This window comes from Mangifera indica, chromosome 3 (assembly GCF_011075055.1).
Source record: "Mangifera indica cultivar Alphonso chromosome 3, CATAS_Mindica_2.1, whole genome shotgun sequence".
NCBI lineage: Eukaryota > Viridiplantae > Streptophyta > Magnoliopsida > Sapindales > Anacardiaceae > Mangifera > Mangifera indica.
This window is the reverse complement of record NC_058139.1, coordinates 11,198,804-11,225,061: the sequence shown is the minus strand read 5'-3', so window position 1 is coordinate 11,225,061 and position 26,258 is coordinate 11,198,804. Positions and strand designations below refer to the sequence as shown.

The 26,258-nt window shown below is 28.4% G+C and overlaps 1 protein-coding gene across 1 annotated transcript; it reads right to left on the bottom strand.

Moving 5' to 3' along the window:
* Nucleotides 1-488: 488 nt before the first annotated feature.
* LOC123210415 (myb-related protein 306-like) lies at nt 489-2,429 on the bottom strand. The gene is made up of 3 exons (XM_044628757.1): nt 2,158-2,429; nt 1,873-2,002; nt 489-1,656 (listed from the first exon to the last, which is right to left on the bottom strand). Exons 1-3 carry the CDS (start codon nt 2,288-2,290, stop codon nt 924-926), a joined length of 996 nt encoding a protein of 331 aa, XP_044484692.1. The 5' UTR covers nt 2,291-2,429; the 3' UTR covers nt 489-923.
* Between the last annotated feature and the right edge of the window lie 23,829 nt (nt 2,430-26,258).

The following is a 26,258-nucleotide window of genomic DNA, read 5'->3' as shown; positions in this document are numbered from 1 at the left end:
CTGACTATCACAAAATGATAGGCCTATCTATTTTCTTTAACATATGATGAACAGTGATTTCTTCGTTGGCTAATCTAGCAACGAATCCCGAGTGGCAGTTGCTTGGACAAGTTTTGGAGCTTCTCGGGAACAATATGTAACAATAGAAAATTAATTAATCAAACAAGAACTAAAACCCTAGTCTTCAATACTACATTAAAACTGGGCAAAGTATCCCCAACAGAGAACTGCTATATACCGATGACAACACTCTGTCGCCGCGCATATGAATTCGATACCCCAACGCTGGTGGCGTCTGGTATAGTGTTTGGTTAAAATTGATTGTCAAAGCAACCAAAATAATTGTATAAAATTAAAGAGTTGAATTATTTAAATACATATTCGTCATCTTATGATTATGTTAGCTAGGTTAATGATCTAATTAAAAATCAAATTAACCACAAGCTTCTCCATGATGCAAAGAGTAGAAAGAGTGTAAAGCTAGAGGATCCAAAAAGAAATTTATTGTATTTATGAAGCAGTACATAGAACATTAATTATTAGTAAAAGTATGTGTAATTTACATTGTACTTTCTTCAACTAAGAGGAGTTGATGACTACTACTACCTGCTTCGGCAAGGAAGAGACACCGGAGTTACTCCCTTGGCCAAAGTTGCACAAAGTACAAAGATTACAAGTAATTCTTAGAACGACGAACGAAGAAGAGATTTATTTTATGAACTAATACATATTATGGCATATTAATTCAGATAAAAGCTTATGAAATAATTTACACTTTTTGTTCTTCCTCGAAGGAGAGAGAAGGAGAGTTAAGTTTCTGTTTAGACTAAGCTAGAAATTAACAGCTTCGATCTTCTCTAGCTCAAGGCTTTAAACCCACAAAAACAAAGAGAGAAAAGGTCTATGTTTCGACGATTTCTCTTCTAAAACAACGTGGCACTATCCTCTAATGACATGTTAATTATGTCTTCATTACCCTGAGAGGCACTTTCATCAAAGAGCCATTTCTCTAGCAAAGTTAGAGGGACTTGATGAGTCTCCAAATTGGGCTTGCTTTCATCTTGAAAGAGGCTTGTATCAGGTGTCAAATTGACCGTCGTTGTCGTCGTCTCGTCCACCGACATCGATTGAGAGGCATCTGAGTTAGAAGAGTTGAAGCTAAACAGTGAGTCAAAACCTTCAGGTGTGGTAGCACTTGCCGCCCCTTCACTAGAGTTCGAACCTGTTGTTGCAACAGCGTTGTTGAACGAATCCTGAGTGGTTTCTGAGTTTGTTTGAGGTGTTTTTGTTGGAATTTTCATCCATTTTTCAAGCAATTTGGATATGTTTTCAGCGCTTGACGCATAGGTAGAACCCTGATAAGGAGTTGTATAAGGATGATGGATGTTTGTTGAAGGCTTTGAGTCAGCTGGAAAAGAGCTTGATTTGTCAAGAGATAAAGCCTCACAAAGCGCTTGTTTCGCCATGTGAATGTTCGTTTGGAGCCTTCTCTCCCACTGACCCTTTGAGACTTGTTGTGAAGAGGACAACACATCTTGGTTTTGTCCATCGACGCCCGTTTGAAGCTTTTTCAGCTTCTTCTTCAAATGGGTATTCCAATAATTTTTTATATCGTTGTCTGTTCTCTGAGGAAGATAGGAAGCAATGGCTGCCCATCTGCACCAATATAAAATAATTATTTTTCCATTCCAAATTCCACACCCATAAACAATAAATAGAAGAAGATTTTTATAATAACTTAGAATCTCCCTGATATCATCTGAAACTAAAATTAATAATAAATTTTCCCTGTTGGGATTTACAAATCTAATTTAATAGATCACACCAAGATTCAGCAACCTTGAGCTTAATCTCAGAGAAAAGAGTTTATACCTGTTCCCCAAAAGAGCTTGCAGGTGGATGATCATCTTCTCTTCATGATCGGTGAAGTTACCGCGTTTAATTCCTGGCCGGAGATAATTTGTCCATCTAAGCCGGCAGCTCTTACTACATCTAAGCAAACCTGAATATCAAAGAGAAAGAAAGCATAGGTTAGAGGAAAAGAGTGAAGAAGGTGGGGAATATTTATTACACCAATTAAATGAGTTAACCAACCAAAGCCTCACAAAAAAACTCCTGTAAAAGCTGGTTGATGAAGATGGAGAAAGGCTTTAATACCTGTATTAGTCGGTACGGATCTCCAATTCCCAGGTCCATGTTCTTGAATATAAGAGACCAAGATGATATCTTCTTCAGGAGTCCAAGGTCCTTTCTTGACACCGATCTTATCGCAGCAAGGAGGCCTACCCATTTGAACCTCTTTCTATATAATTCTGCGAAAAATTCAACAGAGGGTTGCTCTTATAATGACGAGAGAGTTAGATAGATTGTCTGTTTGCTCGCCAAGAAAGTGAGGGAAACGTCCAAAGGCGATGGGTGTCAGTGAAGTTGAAGAGATATATATAGGGAGACGGGCTGACCAGATTGAGGTAAATAGGAGTAGGTGCTTACAAAGAGTCAAACCGGACAGCAAACAGCATTTACTCATTTGTTTGGAAAAAGTCAGCTATACTTGGACCCTTTCTTCCTTTCTCACTCTATCTCTGGGCGGCTGCGCCTCACAAAACAGTATGGCATTCATTATGGGCGCTGTGGAGCGGAAGAGGTGGGATGGACCGAGTACTCTCTTACTTCAGTTATCCTTCTTTATTACCTATGCTTCTTTGACTTTCACTAATTAATTACTATTGCAAACATAATTTTCCAAGGAATAAAAACCTCTTCTCGAATTTTTTTCTTATCTAAAATGATGAATAATATTATATATATAAAAGTAAATCATAAAAAAAAAATTTATATAAAGTGAGGTAATAATATTTGATTTGATATTTTAAAATAAAAGATAAATAATCACATCACTCAATCATATATTATCATCTTAATTTATACAAATAAATTAATATATTTATTTTGTATGCATAATTTTATTTTTTTGAAAAAAAAGTAATTATATGTCAGTTACCTTACCACCTTATAAATTTTAATATTCATGTGTTACTTGTTGTATTGATAAATTTTTTAATATTAATATCTAAAAAATAATATTAAATGTACAAATTCTTCTGTTGAATTTATAAAAATAAATTAACTTATTAAATACTCAATTAAATAAATTAACTTATTAAATACTCAATTGTTTACTTAATTGATACATGTAGCATCACTTTTTTTAACAGGGAGTGAATAGATAAATTCATAAATAAAGGAGCTCAATCAGTTGATTATTTCAGTATAATAAACAAATTTTAGGTTTTATTTTCATAAAAGAAGAATAGTTTAACAAGTATTTTATGATAGATGTTTATTTTCTTAGGTGATTGTGAGATGTAATAATAAAAAGGAGGGCTAAAGGTGAAAGGGACGTGGTTTACTTTGTGGCTAAATGGACATCATGAGGAATTAAGGTAAGCAATGTCAACTATGGGTGGCAACCCTGTGATTAATGCCACCACCATGCTTCCATATGCGCTTATTAATTTTTATATTTTAAGTTTTTTTTTTCCAAAACAATTATCTCTCCATTAAACAAACAATTAATCTCATCCATGCAAATTGCATGCCCTACACTATTAATTTTGAGAGAGAAATCTTATATTATATTATTTTTCAAGTTCCAATATGTATCTAATCAATCTTTAAATAAAATAAAAATGTTTTTCATTTGTGTTATTTTGCTTATTGATAATTAATTATATAACTTAAAATAATGAAAGTCAACTAAACCTCATTTTACAAATTAATCCCTCTCTACAGTGGATTGAAATGATCACTTTTCTTTATTCTGTTTTTTAGAAATAATATTTAATTTTTGAATAATTGAAAATGTGCTTGATAAAAGGGAAATTAATGCAATTGATCAAAACAATAGGGATTTAAATAAAATTGCTCCAAAATTTCAAAATTTAGCAAAAATACCCTGTTTAACTATAGTGACCAAAATACCCTTATATATAAACAAAAAATAATTCATATTTCTACCCAAATTTCCACGGATTCACTATTTAAATTCAAAGATTTTCGTGGGTTTCCCATGTCTCAACATCCGTTCATTTTCTTCGGATTTTCATTGACTTTTTCATGTTTTCAAGTAACAAAAATAGCAAAAGAAAGTTAGTATATCATCTCTATTCTTGTTTGAATTAATTTATTATTAAAATTATTACAGTTTGATAAAGATTTTGAGCATTGAATGTTTAGAGTTTCGATTTTAAACGATGCATAAATTGTTTTGATTCTTGATTATTTTAGTTGAATTGTTTAAGGGTTATTGTATTATAGGATGACGATTTTTTACCAAAAAATGTATAAGACTTGTGTGAAAGTAAAAATATATAAGAGGGCAAATTGATAGTTTTTACTTTCGTATTCTTTTTTCCTACTTTTGGATTTTTCAATATATAATTTTCGAATTCGAGGTCTCTTTCTTTATTTTTGTGCTTCTCTAGGGCCATTTTAAGATATAATTATTGAATTTTAGATTGATTTTTTTATTTTTGTCATACTAAGCTATTTCAACATTTAATTTTCATATTTCATGTATGTTTTCCCTATTTTAGGTTTTTGGACATGTAGTTTTCGAATTTCAGATCCATTTATTTATTTTTGTGTTTTATAGGCTAATTTTCTTATGTAATTTTCAAATTTCAGATCGATATTTCAGTTTTTTTTATTTCTAAGCTATTTCAATATTTAGTTTTTTAAATTCAAATTTGTTTCATTTTAGGATATTTCAACTCTTACCTTTCGAATTTTCAAGCGATTTTTCTTTCAACATATAGTTTTCAAATTTCAGTTTTGTTTCTTTTATATTTGTCATTTTAAGATTTTTGGACATGTAGTTTTGAAATTTTAGTCCAGTTTTTTAATTATTATTACTCTAGGATATTTCGACATGTACCTTCCGAATTTCATCTCGATTTTTCAATTTTTATTATTTTAGGATATTTCAACTTTATCTTTTGAAATTCAGGACCCTTTGTTTTTATTTTTGTCATTTTAGGATATTTTAAATCTTACTTTTCAGATTTTCAAGTGATTTTTTTATTTTTGACATTCTAAGGTATTTTAAAGTGAGAGTTTGAATTTCAGTTTTTTTTTATATATTTGTTATTTTAAGATTTTTGGAGTGTAGTTTTCAAATTTTAATCCAATTTTTTAATTGTTGTCATTCTAAGATATTTTTATATATACTTTTCAAATTTTAAATCGATTTTTTAGTTTTTTTCATTTTAGAGTATTTCAACATTTAGTTTTTGAAATTCAGGTCATTTTTTATTTTTGTTATTATAAGGTAATTCAACTTGTAATTTTTAGATTTTCGAGTGATTTTTTTATCTTAGACATTCTATGATATTTTGATGTGTAGTTTTCAAATTTCAGTTCTGTTTTTTTTTATATTTGTCATTTAAAGGTTTTCAGATGTGTAGTTTTCAAATTTCAGTTCTGTTTTTTATTTATTTCAAATCTAGGGTAATTTCACATGTAATTTTTTAACTTTCGTTAGATTTTTTAGTTTTTGTCTTTCTAAGGTATTTTAATATGTAGTTTTCGAATTTTATGTCTATTTTTTTTTTTATGTTTGTCAGTTTTATCTCTTTTTTAAATGAAATAACACTTGAAGGTTATTTGTCATGTCCAACACACCGCCATATCAAAATTAGGTCTACACTAACACCAGAGCAGCTATGGTTGTTTTAGAGAACTTGTTTTGGGTATCTCCTACAATTACCAAATATCAATTTCAGTGAAGTGTTGGCGCACTTATTTCTGCTATGACAGTTATATCAAGGCTTATGCAGAGATGAGTTTTGGTTTAAGGTAAATATGGTTGAGGTGAGATTCAACCCGTTTGAGTTTATACTGATGACGAGGCTACCATTTAGTTAGATCATTGCACTTTCATCATATATTTCACGTGGATCTAGACATAGGATTAGAAATAACTATTTTTAGGAATGTTAGAAGGTACAGTATCATGATATTAAGCGTGTTTTCTTAGCTAGGCTATGGGGGAATGATGATATCAACACCGTCAAAATAGTTTTCTTGTACTGTCAAAATGAGCCTCTCAATGAATGTACAGCCCAATTTCTTGCTCGCTAGGCCTATGAATATGAAATGTCAATTTTATACTTGTTGGCAATGTTGATAATGATCTCTTTAGGTTGATAAATTCGATCAATCAATACAAACTTTGACCTCATTATTGACCTAAAGCCCTAGCCTTAGCTTGTCCGCAATGTGACATTATCTGATCAACTAAACATGTGTGAGTTGGATTTATTTTACTAATTCAAAAGACTTAACTAAATTCGACTCTACTTTCCGTTAAATACTATTGACATTTTTTATCATAACACTTAATCTTTCATCGTCTCGTGTCAAACTTAAGCACTCTGTATTAAAATCCTTTCTCCAAGACAAATTGGCTGACAACATCTTTTTAAGTGTTTTTTGTCATGAAAAATATCATCAAGTTTTACAACATTTCCTCTTGGATCGATCGGGAAGCCACTTATACGAATCAGTAGAGACATTGTCAAAAAATGGTCATGAATAATTTTTACCACCACTAATAAAAAGATCTTTAAACTGTAAATTATTTGTCACAGGTAACAGATTATATATCCTCGGACTCTATCTCATCAAGAGGAATATCAATCATCTTGTTCCTGTTAAAGTCACCCCATTTGAAAACTCTCTCTTTATTTCCACAAGCCCATTCATCGGTAATATAAAATGCATCATTATTGAAATCAATCAAGTCTTCCCAATCAGATTCTTTTTTCACTTCACAAATTTCTTCTTTTTCTTCTTCATCTTCTTCTTCTTGTCTTTCCATGAGGATATATATAACAAAAACAGGAATACATTCCTTGGAGTATTGAGACATATCAATAAGGCCTTAGACATTTTCATCATTTTCGATCTTTCTAAGGCAATCGAGCTCAATTCTTTTTAGTTTTATATATAGTTAAATATAGTTTCTAATTGAATCAATACCGCAATGTTTACTCAAAAGTTAGATAAACCTCTCAAATATTATTCTAGAGAGAATTTTTACCAATTGTTTACAACCTTCAACATACTTTTTTGTATTCTCATGACGTTGAATTCATTCTCCTTGGAAACGAACAAAAGCATAACCAACTATTATAATTATCAATCCTATAATGAAAAATTTTGGAGAAAAATTAAACATTTATTAAAAAAAAAATCTACAATAACCATTTATTGATATATATATATATATGCCACCTCTAATTTTCTAAAATGTCTCTATCTATTCCTAACATTTCATTTAAAATTATTATATAATGTTTAATATCAAAATATCCTCAAAATTTTCAAATATTTAATTTAACGTTTTATAATTAGCTAACATTTCATTTAACATCCTCTTATGTTGTTTTGTATCGAAATACATCTATCTATTTCTAACATTTCATTTAAACCATCTTACAATGTTTAATATTAAAATGTCTCAATATTTTTTTAACATTTTATTTAACCCCTTATAATTATCCGATATTTCATTTAACACCTTCATATGTTATCTTATATCGAAATGCATCTATCTATTTCTAACATTTCATTTAAAACCTTCTTATAATCGAATATTTCATTTAACCCTTTATAATTATTTAACATTTCATATAACACCTTCATATGTTGTCTTGTATTGAAATGCATCTATTTATTTCAAACATTTCATATAAACCGTCTTACAATGTTTAATATCAAAATACCCTCATATTTTTTTTATATTTCATTTAACCTCTATAATTATCTAACATTTCATTTAATATCTTTATATGTTGTCTTGTATTAAAAAATATATATCTATTCTAACATTTCATTTAAAACCTTTTTACAATGTTTAATATCAAAATGTCCTTATATTTTTCTAGTATTTCATTTAACCCTCTATAATTATCTAACATTTCATATAACACCCTTATATATTGTCTTATATCTAAATACATTTATCTACTCCTAACATTTTATTTAAACCATCTTACAATATTTAATATTAAAATACCCCTCCCATATTTTTCTAGCATTTTTTAATCCCCTATAATTATCTAATATTTCATTTAACACATTCATATGTTGTCTTGTATTAAAATGTATCTATCTATTTCTAACATTTCATTTAAAACCTTCTTACAATGTTTAATATCAAAATGCCCCTCACATTTTTTTAATATTTCATCTAACCCCTATAATTATCAACATTTCATATAACACTTTTATATATTGTCTTGTATCAAAATATGTCTATCTACTTCTAGCATTTCATTTAAATCATCTTATAATATTTAATATCAAAATACCCCCATATTTTTTAACATTTTTAAACCCTTTATAATTATCTAACATTTTATTCAACACCCTCGTATGTTGTGTTATATTAAAATATATCTATATATTCTTAATATTTTATTTAAAACTTCATACTTTGTTTAATATCAAAATGCTCTCATATTTTTTTAATATTTGTTTAACCCCTAAATTATTATCAAATATCTAAATGTCCCATTTACATAACATACGAACTAGATTTAATAAATAAAATTAAGTATTAAGTTAAAATGAGAGCGAGAGTGAGTATTTGAATGATATGAGAAATGTATGTGAAGGGTTTATATATAAGTGGTGAAAAGTAGTTTTGGTATTTTAAAAAATATTTAAGGCATTTTTACTTAGAAATATAAAAATGGGTATTTTTACTTAAGAATAGGAAAAATGAGCATTTTTGCTTAAAGAGGAATAAAATGGCCATTTAGTTTAATTTTCCTTGATAAAATATTTAAAACCTATTATTTCAATTTAAAAAATATAAAAAAATCTACAAAAATGACTTCTTTTTCTTTTATAATTTTATGCTAGCTCATATAATTGCATCCTAACATTATTTTCGAACATAACTCAACTGGTTTTCATTAAACACATTTTCATAAGATTCGTTATATTCCTTATTTTTTAAAACAAAAAATTTATTTCATTTCTACATTAAAGATGATAAATAGCCTACATGTGATTTGGTCCACCAAAATTATCTTATTAAATTTAAGACAATCCAATTATAACACATATTATTTATATGATATATGATTGTCACATCTTAATATGTTGACCTCTAATACAATATAATATATGGTTGTTTCTTTTTTTTCTCCTTTTTAATATACTTTTGTATTTTCTCCATTTTTCATAAAGCTTCTTTTATTTCTTATTCAACCCACCTTCATTAATTATCAAATTGTAATCATAAAGAGTCATCATATGTTCGTATAACAATGTAATCATGTAACCAAACGCATGAATCACCTGTTAATATATTGAGACTTTGATTTCATTTTAAACACCAAAATAATTTTAAGAAATTTTTATATTACTCATGAATTGAACACCATGCACCATTAAAATTCGACTTCCTTAATACCATCAATCTGAACATTGCATTATTAACTTCCTCTTCTCGATGCATTTATAAATTTCTTTTGTAATACTTTAATACATTGTTCAATTATATATACTGGACTTGACAGCCAGTTCGAGCTCGCTCAGCTCGGTTCGAGCCCGAAATGAACCGAGCTCTGCTCAGCTCGATCAAGTTTGAGCTGGCTCAGGTTGGCTCGGTAGATTTTTTTTAAAATTTTTTATACAAAACGACGTCATTTTGATCTATATATATTAAAAACGATATCGTTTTGATATGAAAAACGAGTCGAGCTGAGCCAAAAATGAATCGAGCCGAACTCGAGTCAAGCCGAGTTGAGCTCAAGTCGAGCTCGAGTCGAACTCAAACCAAACTCGAGCCGTCCATAAATAAATGGAGCCGAGCCCGAGCTGACTACGAGCCGAGTTGAGCTCGGCTCGAATCCAGCCCTAATTAATAACTTAACTTGTTGCATATTTATTTACTATTATTATAGACATTAACAATTTAATCCTACTTGTAATTTATAAAGGGCACCATCACGTTGATTTTTTTGAGTTAAATGAGAACATTTTTCACCTATTTTATAGAATCTTGTTAGTAAATTAATTTTGGTTAAAAAGAAGGAGGATTGGTTCATTGATTTGGTAGCGAAAACAGAGAAGTAAAATATCAGTTGACAAATTCTAGAAGATAAAAGTTTTATTTTAGGCCAAAGGACAAAAACACACCCGTGGTATTTCAAAAACTCAAACATTCACTCATAAACTAATTTCTGTTTGAATTTTATGTTAAATGCAAGGTTAAAATCGTTATTTTAACACTAAACCCTAAAAATTTATATCATTTTTTTCCACTGATTTGGAAAACTAATAATTTTTCTCAAGATTAAGTTTTGAAAAATCATATTTTTCCCCCTAGGGTTTCTCTTTTTTTCTTTGGCGATGATGTTTCTTCTCTGATCGACTTCCTCTTCCCACCCATCTTCTTTCTCTGTTGCCTTTGTCATCAAGCAAAGAGCATATGTCCTTGTCATCGAAATCATTGTTGATTTGTCTTCAATTTGATTGATCTGTAGGAAAAGGAACCCTAAACCCTAAAAGCATCGAGTGACGATTTCAGTCTCAAGCAGAGAAATTGTCTCATCATTTGGATCAAGTATTAAATAGAGAAATCATCTCATTGTCGCTCGATGAAGGTGATTTCTTGTCTTTATTGATTCATCTAGAATCAATGAAGACGAGAATTGATTCTTCTAGATAAAGACAATTTGTCTTCTCCGACAAGGATGAGGTCGAAAAAAGCAATAAAGATGGCTAGCAACTGTCAGTTGCTAGAGAGAGAGATGTTTGCCTAAAAAATTAAAACCTTATAAGGGGAATACAGTTTTTTCAAATTTAATCATAGGGTAAATTATTAGTTTTCTAAACTAAGGGGGGGAATAATATAAATTTTTAGAGTTTAGTGGTAAAATATGATTTTACTTTTAACTCTAACAGAAGTTAGTCCATTAGTGAGTGTTTAAGTTTTTGAAACATCGAGAGTGTTCTTTTGATATTAGGCTAAAACTTGGGTAGGAAATAGTCCTTTGGCATTTTTGCAATTGGCCAAAAGATTTAATCCCACCCAAAGTCCTACCCGCAAGGTTTCATAAACTTAAACACTCACCCATGAGCTATTAAACTTAACCAAAACTATTAGTTATAGGAGGTAAAAACGTTACTTTATCACTAAACCTTAAAAAATTATGTCATTTTCCCCTTTTGGTTCGGAAAACTAATAATTTTTTCACAAGATTAAATTTTGAAAAATTCACTTTTCCCTCTAAGATTTTTTCTTCTCTCTCTGACAATTGGAATCTATTCCTGCCTTCAGTTGACCTTTCTACCATCATCTTCTCCCGTCATCAACCTTCTTACCATAATAAATCATTAGATGAAGACGAACTATCTTTATCTGACGAAGAGACGAAGATTCATATCTTTAGTGGCCACGAAGACAGTAGATTGAAGTTAGATGGCCAAAGATCTATGGTCTTCATGGTTGGACGAAAACAAATCATCTTCATTTGACCTAGAGAGATGAAGGTTTCTCTCTTCTTTGAACGAAGACGTCTTCATCCTTATCCGACCAAGGAGACGGTCATCGGGGCATCAACATCTAACAGGAGAAGAGTTGGTGAAGGCTAGTTGTTGATCAAAACGAAGACTGTCGTTGGAGAAGGAGAAAAAAGTAACTTTTTAAATTTTGGGTGAGAAAAATTATTAGTTTTATAAATTAAAGAGAGAAATGAGGTTAAATTTTATTTTTTAAATTTTTTGTTAAATAGCAATTTTACCTTTAATCATAATAAAAAATTTTAATAAATGAATGAGCATTTAAGTTTTTATACTATATATATATATATATATATATATATATATATATATATATATATATATATATATATATTTATTTATTTATTTATTTATTTATTTGATGTTTGGAAATGCGTAAAACCTTATCGAGGCATTTGGTTTCTGTATTTAAAGATTACCTTGGTAATATATCTTTTATTCTTTTGTTTGATTTATCAGTAATAAAATATTACAGTAATATTTTATTACTAATGTTGACGTGACAGATAATATAAGTGGTAATCTGATTACCACCTTCACCTTAGGTATTTAAAGATTACCAAGATAATTTTGATTTTATTATAATTATATTATTATTTATTAATTTATTGAGACAAAAATAAATTTATTTTTAATTAATATAATAAATAATATAAAAAAATATTTAAAAATAATTATATTCAAAGACATTTAAGTAAAATAATTTACTTGTAATATTTAATTATATTTAATTAAACATAATAATTATTTATACCTACAAAATTTTATCAAATATAATAATTAATTATACCCAATACTCTTCTAAGTAATTTATATTCAAAGTAATCTTTTTATTTTAGTAATAAAATATTACCCAAACTAAATGTGTGATGTATGAGAATAAGTCTTTTGGCCTATTTTATAATAAGAGGAGCCGGTCAGTTGGCCTTCGATTCTTATGACTTTGACAGTTTACATGATGAATGAACGGTGATTTGAATGGAGGGATGACGTTGCTACACAAGTGGACGGTCGGAGATGTATTCTGTGTGTGAGGAAGAAAGAGAGCAAACGACTTGGACCCACAGTTATTGATGAAAATGATGGACCCTGAGCTTAACTTTGCCTCGAAGGGACCAGCAATTTAATAGCCCATCTGATTCATCTCTTCCTTTCTTTTCACTCCTATTGGTGAAGATGAAGTGTAATCAAATCCATGACTCTTCTTAATGATTCTTCAAGTTTAATCTCAATAATTAGTTTAATGGCTAATCTAGTTGTTAAACTAGATCAGATTACAAGTTTAATTAACTTTAAATTCAATGGATCAGGTAGGTTTAGTTTGATGTTTATAGTCTAACATCTTGCAGACACATTAATATGAATTAAATTTCAAACCCACTTAATGAAATTGATGAAAGTAGACAAGAATTTTCTATTCGTGTTTATTAAAGTTATAACATTATGATATAAACATAACAATATTAATTCTTACAACCAATTCTTCAAAACCCTAATTTTTATCATTTTCAAAATATCACAAGATAATACACCTTCACAAAACAATTTTCATAAAAATACAAACATGCACAAAGGATGGAAGATTGCTTTGAAAGATTGTGTCAGACAAAGTCATAAGAAATAAGAATCTTATCCGAAAATGCATTCACAAAAATATGAACACGACTGAATGGGAGACGCTTTTTGTATTGCTGTAAGGATTATACATGTCACGTATATGAACAATTAATGAATAAGGACAGAAAAGCCACCACACATGAAGCAGATGGAGTGGGAAAAAGATGGCGGTTCTGTTCATGTGTGTGTGAAGGGGAAGACTAGTTTATCTACGCTGGATTTCAAAATCAGCGCTTTTGACTAATTTTCTTTTTATCATTTATTGGGAGGAAAGCTGAAGAAGACACTCGACATAGATGAAGCCACGCGTTGAGCTAAAGCCCTATCCATGTTAATAGCTGAAAAAACTCAGTGAGAATTCGTCTTCCTTTCATTGGCAGAAGATCGATCAATACAAAAATTTAGACGTTCTAGAACTTGTTTGTTTTTTCTGTCTGATTAATAATAGATGTTCACACTTATATATTATTTATTAATTTTGAAGTAAGGTTCTTGCTATTCACATTGTGCTTGATAGGCAGGGAATATATATTATTTAATGGTTAAAAAATTATTCCCCACCCTAGTTTGACGAAATGACCAATTTTGTATATTTTAAATTTGAAAAAAAATTATTTTTCACTAATTTATCACAATCATATGATGGTTTTAACACTCAAAAGGAGTTTTTCTTACTTTATATACCATATTATAAAGTTAATATCACTTGCACTCTTCATAATATAAACAAATTATATCTTCCGCAAATATTTTATTTTTTTCCTTCTTATTTTTTGTTTTTTTCTCATTTCCTAGTTCTTAGTTATTAGAAAACACCCAATAATAAGTTGATGCATTTGAATGTATTTGTAACTCATACGGGGCCATGAGACATCTTGGAGTTGGTGGAAACGATAAGATGATTTGGTTAAGACATTCAACTCACGAAGAGAAAACAAGACTAAAACATAGAGATAAAATAAATCAAAGGAAAATCCAAAAATTAAGGAAGGTTGAGTGTAAAAGGCTAATTAAGAGAAAGATGAATTAAGAGAAGAAGATCCAAGGTAGTAGGAAAGAAGAGAGGATAACTTGTATGACACTGTTTATATGACTAGATGATATGGCATGACATGACAAAATTGTGTGTCTGACTTGGCAACCTAATATGACATGATAATGTAAAGTCATATAAATATAAAATTTCTAAACCAACTGAAATAATTTTAGTTAGAGTTTTAATTCATGTCTTCATTGTTTATTTTTTAAAGTCTTTAATTTAAAGTCAATTTTATATTGTTATAAAGTTAATTAATAAGTTTTGAGAGTCATATTTTAATTTTATTATTATAATAAACGAGTTTTTAGGGGTCTTTATATTTTAGGAAAACTCTATTTAATTCAAATTAATGTTATATACATCAACTCTAAGGGGCTATTTGATTCTAGTTTTTTAATATTACCTTAGTAATTTATCTTTTATTCATTTATTTAGTTTGTTATTAATAAAATATTACAGTAATCTTATATTACAAATGTTGATGTGGCAAGTAATATATGTGGTAATCTGATTACCACCTTTACCTTTGGTATTTAAAAATTACCGAGGTAATCTTGATTTTATTACAATTATATTATTATTTATTAATTTTTTGAGACAAAAATAAATTTATTTTTAATTAATATGACAAATAATATAAAAAATATTTAAAAATAATTATATTTAAGGGCATTTAAGTAAAATAATTTATTAATAATATTTTATTACCTTTAATCAAACACAATAATTATTTATACTTATCAAAATTTATCAAACATAGTAATCATTTATACCCAGTAATCTTCTAAGTAATCTATCTTCAAGGTAATTTTTCTATTTTGATAATAAAACATTACCCAAACCAAACGCGTTCTAAGTTTTATTATAGTTTTGCAATTCAAGTAGGATATTAAAAACTTGTATAGAAGGCATATGTCTTTGTAATTTTCATTCATTCAATAATTTAATTCAATTTAATTTAGTTCATCATTAATAAAATTCATACTTGAGTATTATAAAATTTGTTTTGCAAAATTAACATTGAATTTTGGTTTATCCTTAATATTGTTTAATCTATCAACGTTTGTATTACATCACAAGATCAAGTCTAAATAAAGTTCATCAATTGTAGATCTAGATGAGAAGCATTTGATTGAGAACTAACAAATTAAAGGTGAGTTGATGGTGAGTAAGGACAACAATCCTAGAAAGTTGTGTAAAGGATGGAAAACACGATGGCAACGAGAATGTCTAACATAATCGCGAAAAATTAAAAGATTGGTTGGCAACGATGCAAGGGAGGAAATAGTAGAAGAGAAACAATTTGGTAAAGATAGAGGAGTTTTTTGTTTCTTTCACCAACTTTATAGGAAAAAATTATTCTATTTTATTAATAAATTTTATAAATGGGTGAAAATGGACTTTTCCTTTTAAAGGATGAGAAATGTAATTTTATAAAAGTTGGGATGGAATATAGTTATTTAGCCTTATTTCATTTATAATATTGCATTAATTATTAATTAATTAGAACGTATGCATCCGAAAATGGAGTTAAAAATAAAAAACGAACGTCAAAATACTTATTCATACCTAGGGTTTAATCTATTATCAAACTTTCATTAGTTAAATTTTAAAAATTTAAATATCTACTTATCAGATATTAAAGTTCATAAAATTCATTAAATTTAAAAATATAATTGTCGTTTAACTAATAATTGAAGAAGAAGAAAAAAAAACTTTAAAAGAAATATTAAACTTGTAAAACTTAAGTTATAAAAATTATTAATTTTTAAAATTTAGATGAAAAATAAATAAATTTTATTTTTTAATATTATTAATTAAATGATAATTATATATTTATATATAATAAATTTTATTAAATTTTAATTATCAATAAATAAATAATTAAAATTTTAAAATTTGACTTACAAGCCTTTGACAACCAAGTAAGCCATGGATGGAATGGAAATAAGTCTTTCAGCCAAAGTCAAACTCTGGGACCAAAACAGAAAAATAATAAAAAATAAATTTCAAATATTATTCATAATCGAGATGTGGGTGCATAAGAATCATAAGCCTTATAAATCGTACACTTGATTTAATGCCTGAATATCGCCTTGAAAATATTTATAACGCTTTCTTTCTTATTTAAAATGAAACAAATGTTTGTTTCCAAATATTATTTAAAAAAAATGTTTCATTATTTAAAAGAATCACATTACTTATACAAAATTATTAATTTTGAGCATGAAGAAGAAGTAGTGAAACGTGAATAGAGTCCATCAGCATGTTTCAAATGTAAGGTATTTTACACAGTCAAGGATGTAAGAAAAATCAAACAAAAGAATTAATTTCTGGAAGCAAATTAAGGCAATAAAATTGATTTAATTTTGTGCACCAACGTTATAACATATGTTTTTAGTTTAATATATTTTTTAAATTTCCATCCTCTATGTTGTAAAAAAAATCAAAGAGAGCCTTTGGGTACAATTGAAAGCAATTCAAGGTGTCAGCAAAAAAGGGCATGAAAACATTTTTTATTTTTTATTTTTTTATTTTTAAAAGCATTATTATTGCATATCTAGAATTTGTGTCGTCGGGATTATTTTATCAGCATGTTTGTAGTGTAAATCGTTCTTTGTAAATCAAATTATTTAAAGTGTGTAGTATATGCGAGAGCACAACTGAAGTACCTAAAGGTGTATATAATTTAATTTGATATGATTTAAGAGTTTTTTTAAATTAAATTGAAAAAAATAGTTTAAAAAATTTTTAAACTAAACGAAATTAAAAAAATACTGTTTGGTCTAATTATAATTTAAATTATTTATTTTTAAATATATATTATTTAATAAAATTAATTAAAATATAATAAAAACAGGGCCCACAGAACTTATCCCACATGTCAAACTACTTTAACCCACATGGAAAATAGGGCCCACAACTCCGTAAATGTGGCTGTCCACTTGGCAAAGACAGTATAATAAAAGTTAAGTCACTATCTGAAATTTCGTAAAACTAATGAGTAATACTATGTGTATTTATTTTAGGTACATAAATATATATACACTTATATGTGTCATCATATAATTGGTTATTGTTTATTTTTAATTTAAAATCATCTAATCATATGATGATATATATAAATATATATATATTTGTGTATCTAAAATAGATATACATAATTTTATTGAAAACTAATTGCTGAAATAAGTATGTAGAACAACTGCCATTCAAGAGTTTTTTCGTTAGGAATAAAATTGGAGCCCACCATCTAAAAAGCCTTTTTTTAACTTACATTTTTGGGTCCAGGCCCACTTAACCTACTCTCCTCTATTTTCGTGCCAATTGGCTCAATCAGGGCCCACCCTTTTTAGATCTATCGTCTCGATAAATGTAAGCTGAAATTGATAGCCTATTTTATGGTTTACAAATGTGCCACATCTTTGGATCTTTTCGCTTCAATTTTGGTTCACATAACAGATGCAGCAGAAATCTGGTGACTCTGTGTGCCCAAAATCGTTGGCTCAATTTGTATTTTTACGTTCAATTTAATGCTGGCTCGCAGAGTTGGTTGGTTATGCCTTCAATTCAAGAATTTGTCGATGGAAATAATTTCCATATAATAACATTAATTTTCTATATTTCATATCTTTCTGTTACGGTCACTGTCAGGATCCACCGCATTGACATCCTCAATCTCTCTCTACGATTCTAGCTGATTGTCGGCAATCTATTTCAAAATAGAGAAAGAAATTGCAGAAGTTATATCTGCTATCAGAAGTAAATTAATTGAACCGGCAAAGCTTGCCTTTACCTAATATTTTTGCACCTTTATATGCACATGCGAGCCAAAGTTATTCAAATAGTTTTGCATTCTTACGCATACAAATAATAGACATAATTTTTTATATAGATAATAATATGTTATTATATGATTAGATTTTATTTTATCTTTAATTTAAAATTACATAATTACATAATGATATGTCATTATTTATAAACAAAGTTATTTACATTATTTATACAAATAATAATATTCATCATAAACCTACAATCTTGTCTGACTGAGTGGAAAAGGAAATTAATTTGAATAATTTATTTGTTTTGTAAATCAACTCTAGCCTTCAACAAAGCAATGAGAGCTGGTAAGGAAACTATGCAACTCCTTTACTCTTTATTTATGCGGGAGAAACTAAGTCTTACGAGGAGAATATTTTTTCTTGTATGCCTGCATTTGAGGGAATATTTGTGGAGTCTAATCGTGGACGGTGATACTTGATTTACCCTTAATTAGTTCCTCTTAATATGGGTTTATCATTAATTACCTACTAATAACATTTTCATCCCGGGATTTGACAAAAATATATTAGATTCAATAAGTTGATTTAAAAAACACTTTAGTTTCTATTGGATACAGACTATTACATATGATATAAAGGGGCTTTTGTCTTTGTATAAAAATAACTATGAAAAACCAACTATAATCCTTAAAATTCAGTGCAAAATTAAATATAATTTAAGCAACATTTGTGCACATCTTGTTAAGACATGCTATATAAATAAAAGGGAAATTATAATAAATACCTAAAACTAAGGGGTGTTAAGAAAATTATCCAAAACTCTAAGGATTAAGTAAAAATGTCCTCAATTTGTAAAATGACCAAACTGCTCTTATATATAAACGCCACATTTCTCATAGATTTACTGTTGAAATTCAAAGAAAATTTGGATCCCCCATGGGTGCAGCAGGTTTTTATCTTTTCCTTAATTTTTCATGTTTTTTGACAATCGAAAATGACAAATAAAGATAGTACATCATTTCACTTTTTGTTTGAATCAATTCATTGTTAGGAGTATTGAGATTTGAAGGAGATTTTGAGGTCTGAATTTGAAGGGTTCCGACTTTGAACAATGCATAAATTGTCTTGATTCGTGATTGTTTTGCTTAAATTTCTTAAGAGGTTTTGTGTTATTGGATGTGTAGATTTGATTTATGTTGAAATTGGAGGCTAAAATGACGATTTTTGGCCAAAAAATGGGTTAGATCTATTGGCGCTACAGTAATCTCCCACGAGCCCCTGTTGGGGTGGGGGGAAATTTAGCGTTTACAAAATTTTAGGGGGAGGGGGAAGAGGGGGAGATCCACAGGGGTCCTTGGAAAATTTTACACTGAACCGTGAGGCTGTCCGTGAAAACCGTGGATTGGGTGGAAATTAACTTTTTTTTTAAACTATAAAACCTGTAGAAGATAGACTTTGAATGACCATAACTTTTGATTCAGGAGGAATTATGAGGCCTGTAATATATCAACGCGAAGCTCGTTTTGAGCTCTATAGCGACAATTGGCTTTGCTTGTTGAACCAATTTGGAGGCCCAAATAAAACTGTTTCAGTGTGTATTATGCAGTTTTTTTGTTTTATCAAATTTAAAATTTTCTGTTTTATAATTTTAAGCTTGTTTGTGATCAGACTAGACTTTTTTGATATGTAGTTTTCAAATTTGATATCTGTCTCTTTAATTTTATGCTTTTTTAAACATATTTTACGATGTAATTACAAAATTTGAGATCAATTTTTTGGTTTTCTCATTCCTAAGCTATTTGAACGTGTAGTTTTTGAAATTTAGATATATTTTTCGAGTGATTTTTTGATTGTTGACATTTTAAAGTATTTCAATATATTTATTTATTCTTAATATATTATTTAAATCTTTTATATATTGTGTAATATCAAAATGCCCCTCATATTTTTCTAATATTTTTTTAACCCTTAAATTTTTAACAAATATCCAAATGTCCCCTTTATATGACATACAAACTAGATTTAAAAAATAAAATTAAGTTTTGAGTTAAGATTCATATAAATACGTTTTTTCACGAATTGATTTTTTCTATTTGAATTTAGAAATACGAACTTTTTTCTTTCGAACGAACTTGTAGTAATTGATATTAAATAAAAATGAGAGTGAAAATGAGTGTTTAAGTGATATGAAAAATATATTTAATGAGACTGAGAGTGAGAGCGTTTATGTAGATGTGATAAAAGATAATTTTAGTATTTTAAAAAAATTAGGATTTTTTATTTAAGAATAAGAAAAATAGATATTTTTACTTATGAGTATAAAAAATAAATATTTTTACTTAATAAAAAAATAATATGGTTATTTAATGAATAAAATGTCCTTTGAGTAGTAAAAGATTTCAGTTTAATTTATTAATATAAAAGAAATTTGTATATAAATTTAATTTTAATGGAAGGGGCCGACAAAGGCCAACACATCTTAATTTGTTACCGGAACCATTAAAGTGAAGGTCAATCAAGATTTGATAGATGATGGACACATTATAATAAATGTTTAGTGAGTTTCCAAATATTGTTGAAAGGTCAATTAACTCAAACAGTCCAATAGCCAACCGTATATCTGTAGACTGAAGGCGGGAGATACATCCTAAAAATGAAGCAAAAGATGAATTTGAAAGTGGGAAATCAATAAAATTATGAAATAATTCTGTATATAAATGATAATATATTATTATCTAATTATATATTATTTTATATTTAATTTAAAATTATTTAATTTTATAATAATATATTATTATTATTTATATATATTATTTTTACACATAATACTACCCATAAAGAGAATTGGGCATTTGGATTTAGTCATTTAGCCTAGTAGATAGGAGAAAACTTAAATAATGAGTAAAAACCTTAGTTAATCCATGTCTAGAAACGAGGGAACACCGTAGTAGCTTGTTTTTGACTTGAAATTAGTTGACAAGACAACACATAGAAAAGTCGTGTAGTGTAAGTGAATTTACAAGAAAAAACTGAAATTCCAATAGCCAAGCAAGAAGTCATAGTTCGAGGTGAGGTTAGTAAATAAATATTTCTCCTAAATTGAAAGAATTGACTACAATGAATTTTTCTCATTGATGATCACACGTATTGGAATTCCTAGCTTAAAGTGTTACTGTCATTTGTAGTCCAATTGGACATTAAAGTTGAATAATTGAATGTCAAAACAACTTTTTCTATATGAGAATTTCGATAAGAAAACTTTTATGGAGCAATCTTAAGGATACGATCGAATTAAGTATTATTTCATTCAAACTTAGCTCATTTAGGTTGTTGGAGACAAACAAGGACAACGGAAGTAATTTAAAAATTTAATAATCAAACAATCAACCCAAAAAAATCTCTATTTCGATCATGTTTTAGAAAAGATATTTATGAATATGTTAAACCAACTATATGGTGTTTAATGAAAAAAATACATGTGTTTAAAGGCTTTTTTAGTTTTTGTGTGGCAAGATGATCACCCTCCAACTCATGGTAGGGAGGTACATTAAAATCCACACAAAGTATTGATGGAAGAAGGCTAAAAATGTGTGCAGAGGTTTGTTAGGACATGACACATAGGGAGAGTATTTACGGGGATGGACATTCATCTATGGTTTTGTGTGTAAAAATGTGAAATTGTCTCTATTTATAAAGATGCCACGAATGATCGTTCATTATGGGTGCACAACCATTCATCCTTGATCATTTTCTTGTACAATTCATGATTTATTTGAATCTTTAGACACATATTCGGATAAAGTTTTATCCATATCCAACTCACCATGCACGGGCATTTATGGAACATGAACAATCGTGTATGATCAAGAAAAAAGTCAAATTGGTTGAATTAAATCCTATTGGACAAACACATTTTATTCCCCAATTTCACCTAAACTCGAACACTTCAAAATTATTACGCTTTGGACAATAAGTGCTATTAAACACATGACATGCCTAAAGACCTCCTGAGACTCAAAATCCTTGATCTAGAATCTACATCGAATTCAATCTAGATAATCATATACCTTCAAGGTTTAAACAACATTTTTATATGTGTGACATATAAACTCTTTATTGGTCGGTGGTATCCAAACTTGGGTTGAATTTGGTAGTATCCAAACTAAGACATAAATAAACATCTATCTCAGTGAAAATCTCCTAGGCTAGATTGAGTGTCAAATGAAATAACTCATTTGTGAAAGGCCAAAATTCAAATAGTATGAATTATAACATTTTAACTTATTTGATATGGTAGTTATGCGAAGTCGGGCAAAGTCAAAATTTACACCTACCCTTCATTTTCAAAAGGGCAAAAGACTCTTTTCCACTCAAGTTTTAGTTTAATCTCAAAGTCACACCTGTAATAGTTGAAAAACCTAAACTTTTACCTATGACCTAACTTTTGTTAATTTTTTTCTATTAGAAATAAAGATAAAATTGTTATTTTACTATTAATATTAAAAAGATGTAAAATTAAATATATTTTTCCTCCAGATTTTAAAAACTAACAATTTCACCCTTGGCTAAAGTTTTAAAACTTTGAAAAGTAATATTTTCCCCCAAACCTAGGGTTTCCATATTTTTCAAATTGCAGTCGCCCCCCCAAAACTTTCAAAAACAATAATTTTACACCTACTCTTCAACTTTAGTTTTTGGTATCCCTTCTGACATCCATTCTGACGTTCATTGGTGCTTGAGTAAACAAAAATAGGTGGTGTAATGAAGAGATTTTCGTCTCTTTGTTGCACACTTATTTATCGTCGAGTCAAGTGTCGAAGAACCCTGAAAAGGATGTCAGAAGAATGTCAAAAATGAAAGTTCAAAGTTGAGGTGAAATTGTTATTTTTGAAAGTTTTGGGAGGCAACTATAGTTTAAAAAAATATGAAAACCCTAGGTTTTACGGTGAAAATGTTACTTTTCAAAGTTTAAAAACTTTAGACAAGAATGAAATTGTTAGTTTTAAAACCTAAGAGGAAAGATTAATAAATTTTATATCTTTTTAATATTAATAGTAAAATGACCATTTTACCCATATTTATAACAGAAAAAATTAATAGAAGTTGGGTCATAAGCGGGAGTTTGGGTTTTTTAGCTGTTGTGGGTGTGATTTTCAATTTGAGCTAAAACAATGTGGAAAATATTCTTTTGTCATTTTCAAAATTTACACTTCAATCTCTATGAACTTGAACACCTTAACTTACTCAATGTCCCACAAAGTCAAAAACTTGTGAAAATCTTTGGGGCTAATTTGAGTGTTAAGCGAAATGACTTATTGTGAAATGACAAAATTTGAATAGTATGATCTTAAACATCTTAACTTACTTGATACAATGGTTGTGCGAAATTAGACATAGTCAAAATTTACACCTACCCTTCATTTTCAAAATTTACACTTCAAATTCTATGAATCCTAAACAATTTCGCAACTTAATCTCCCAAAAAACCACAACAACTGTAACTTTCATTCTAAAACTTAAAGCATTAAGTTTTAAACATAAACCCAAAATAGTCATATTCAATGGTAGACCTAGGATTTTTGTTCAGGGAGGGCCTTTACAACTTTACAATTAGTTGCCAATTAACTAGTGAAAACTTGAAATAAAATCATTGAACATTAAACAATTAAAATAATATTTAAAAAATGTAATAATATAAGTAATTTTTTAAGTGGAAAACTTCTAAATGTAAAGAGAGAAAAAAACCATAGAACTAATAATCTATTTAAATTCAATATAATCAATATTATTTATATTAGTCATAATTCGAGAAAAATATTTTACAAAATTTAGACTTACATAAAGGTTTATAATTTCAACACAAGTAAAATACATAAAGGTTTACAAAAATTTAGATTAAAATTACCAAAATTTGTTAATTTATAAGCTTTATAATTCCAAATCCAATCGTCAAAATCAAAACTCAATATCTAGATTAAAGGTCCACACATTTAGTTGTGTATTAATCAAAGAATCAAATTAGAATAATAAACTTAAAGATTTGAATATTTGAATATTAAGTATTTAAAGATGAAAGAACGATGGAATGATATATCTAAAGATCTTGACTTTAACACGATTTTTCGCTTCACTATATTATGAAAGCGTTCAATAATATCTTCATTGTTAATTGTAGCAAAAACTTCCTTTTTAATGCAAACCACCAAACAATTGTTCATCCACTCATTGCTTATTTAATTATGCAAACTATTTTTCATAAGATTCATTGTAGAAAACACTTTTTCAATTGTTAGAGTAGCCATAAGCAAAGCCATTGCTAATTTTATAAGAAAACTTTATTATAGGTAGCATCCTTCTTAAACTCAACCATTTTTTTAGCAAGGTTGGTAGTCCCATCAATATGGGTGAAATTGGCATTGGTGCCAACATCCTTATAATAGTTTTTAAGTTAATTATTAGGTAACCAAAATCATGTTGAGGAAAATCGATAAGATAGAACCTTACAAATTCAAGTAATTTGTCTTTGTTAAATCCAGTAAAAAAGTTACTTAGATCTAATCAAAAGATGTTATACACTAAAGCAACCTGATATTTACTTCATCAAGACGATTATTGGGTCTTTCTAGAATATTATCTAAAACTGTATATATTAGCTTTACCTTATAATGATGTTTATTTGTAACTTGTGCAATCTCTTGTTTTGTCCTCCCAAAGTTATCTTCCATATTTTCTGAGATTGTTATGCCATTATTTTTGCACAGATCAGAAGCTTCTTTCACCAAGATGTCAAAGCAAATGTTTTCATTTCTTATTTTATGCAATCAACCCTTTGAAATTTGCACAAACTTCATAACATTAAGAAGATCGTGATGTTTTCTTTATAATGCTTATGATATTTGATTTTTTATTCCCAATATTTGTTTCATAAAAAGTAACAACAAGACAAATTCAAAATTCTCCATGATTTGTTAAAAACTTATTACTTGACTTTTGCTTTGCCAATTATCTCCTTCAATTTCAATCACCCTGAGCATATCAACAACAGAAGAAAATAAGTTTATAACACTATGAATCATCCCTATATGTGAACCCCGACATGTATCGCCTCGTTGTTTAATAGTGCATTTTTTATTCAAACTTTGTCCTATCTAAAGATCACTATAAGAAATTAAAGATATCGTATATTCATATTGTTTATCTCATAGAAGCTCTCTACGCTTGCAAGATGTTGCTATGGTGTTTGATAACATTAAGAGAGATTGAAAAATTTACCCAATGATGAATGGTTATTGACAATTTTGATCAATATTAGTTGGAGTTGATAAGAAAAACAATGAATATTATTTTCTCTCAATATCAAACTCTTTAAGCCATTGAACTCACCCCACATATTGTTAGCTCTATCGTACCCTTGCCCCCTTAAACTTGTTAAACTTAACCTATGTTTTACAAAAAAAAAAAACATCTATTACAATTTTCAAAGAGTATGTAGAAGTACTCTTAACATGCACCATCCTCATGAAACGTTCAATAATACAACCAGCGTTGTCCATATACTGAAAAATGATAGCCATTTATTCTTTCACTGTCATATCACGACATTCATCAACTAGTAATGAAAACAGTTGTTTATCTCTTAATTTCTTTAATAACTTTCATGGTCGTCAAATAAGCATAAGCATTAGTCAATTCTCTTTAAATCTTGGCAGATATCATTTTATGATTTTATAGAGCATTTCCAAGTACAACTTTCTTGACATCATCACTATGATTGGATAAAAACTTTAATAGTTCAATAAAGTTGCTTTGATTTTTAGATTCAACTGACTCATCGTGACCACGAAGTGTCAATCCATGTTGTAAAAAAAATCTAATACAATCAATTGATGCATTCAAGCAAATTTGATGGTTCAATTTAATTTTTTCCTCAACACAAACAAGATTTACATTGATGTGTTGTTTTTGGTTAATCAACATACTTGGCATGACATTAATTATGAGTACTAGAATGATCCCCAACATGTTTTTTAACTTTTGTTTTATCTTTCCAATTATTAAATCTCTTGTTCACAAATGTTTTACTATTGTTTGGTCACCAGGCTATTTCACCTTTGAGAAGATAACAACACAAACAAAATATTGCATTTTTTGTCACACTAGCTTCCGTCCAATTAGAATTTTGTTTGTACCACTCTGGTGTAAACCCATATTTTTTATCT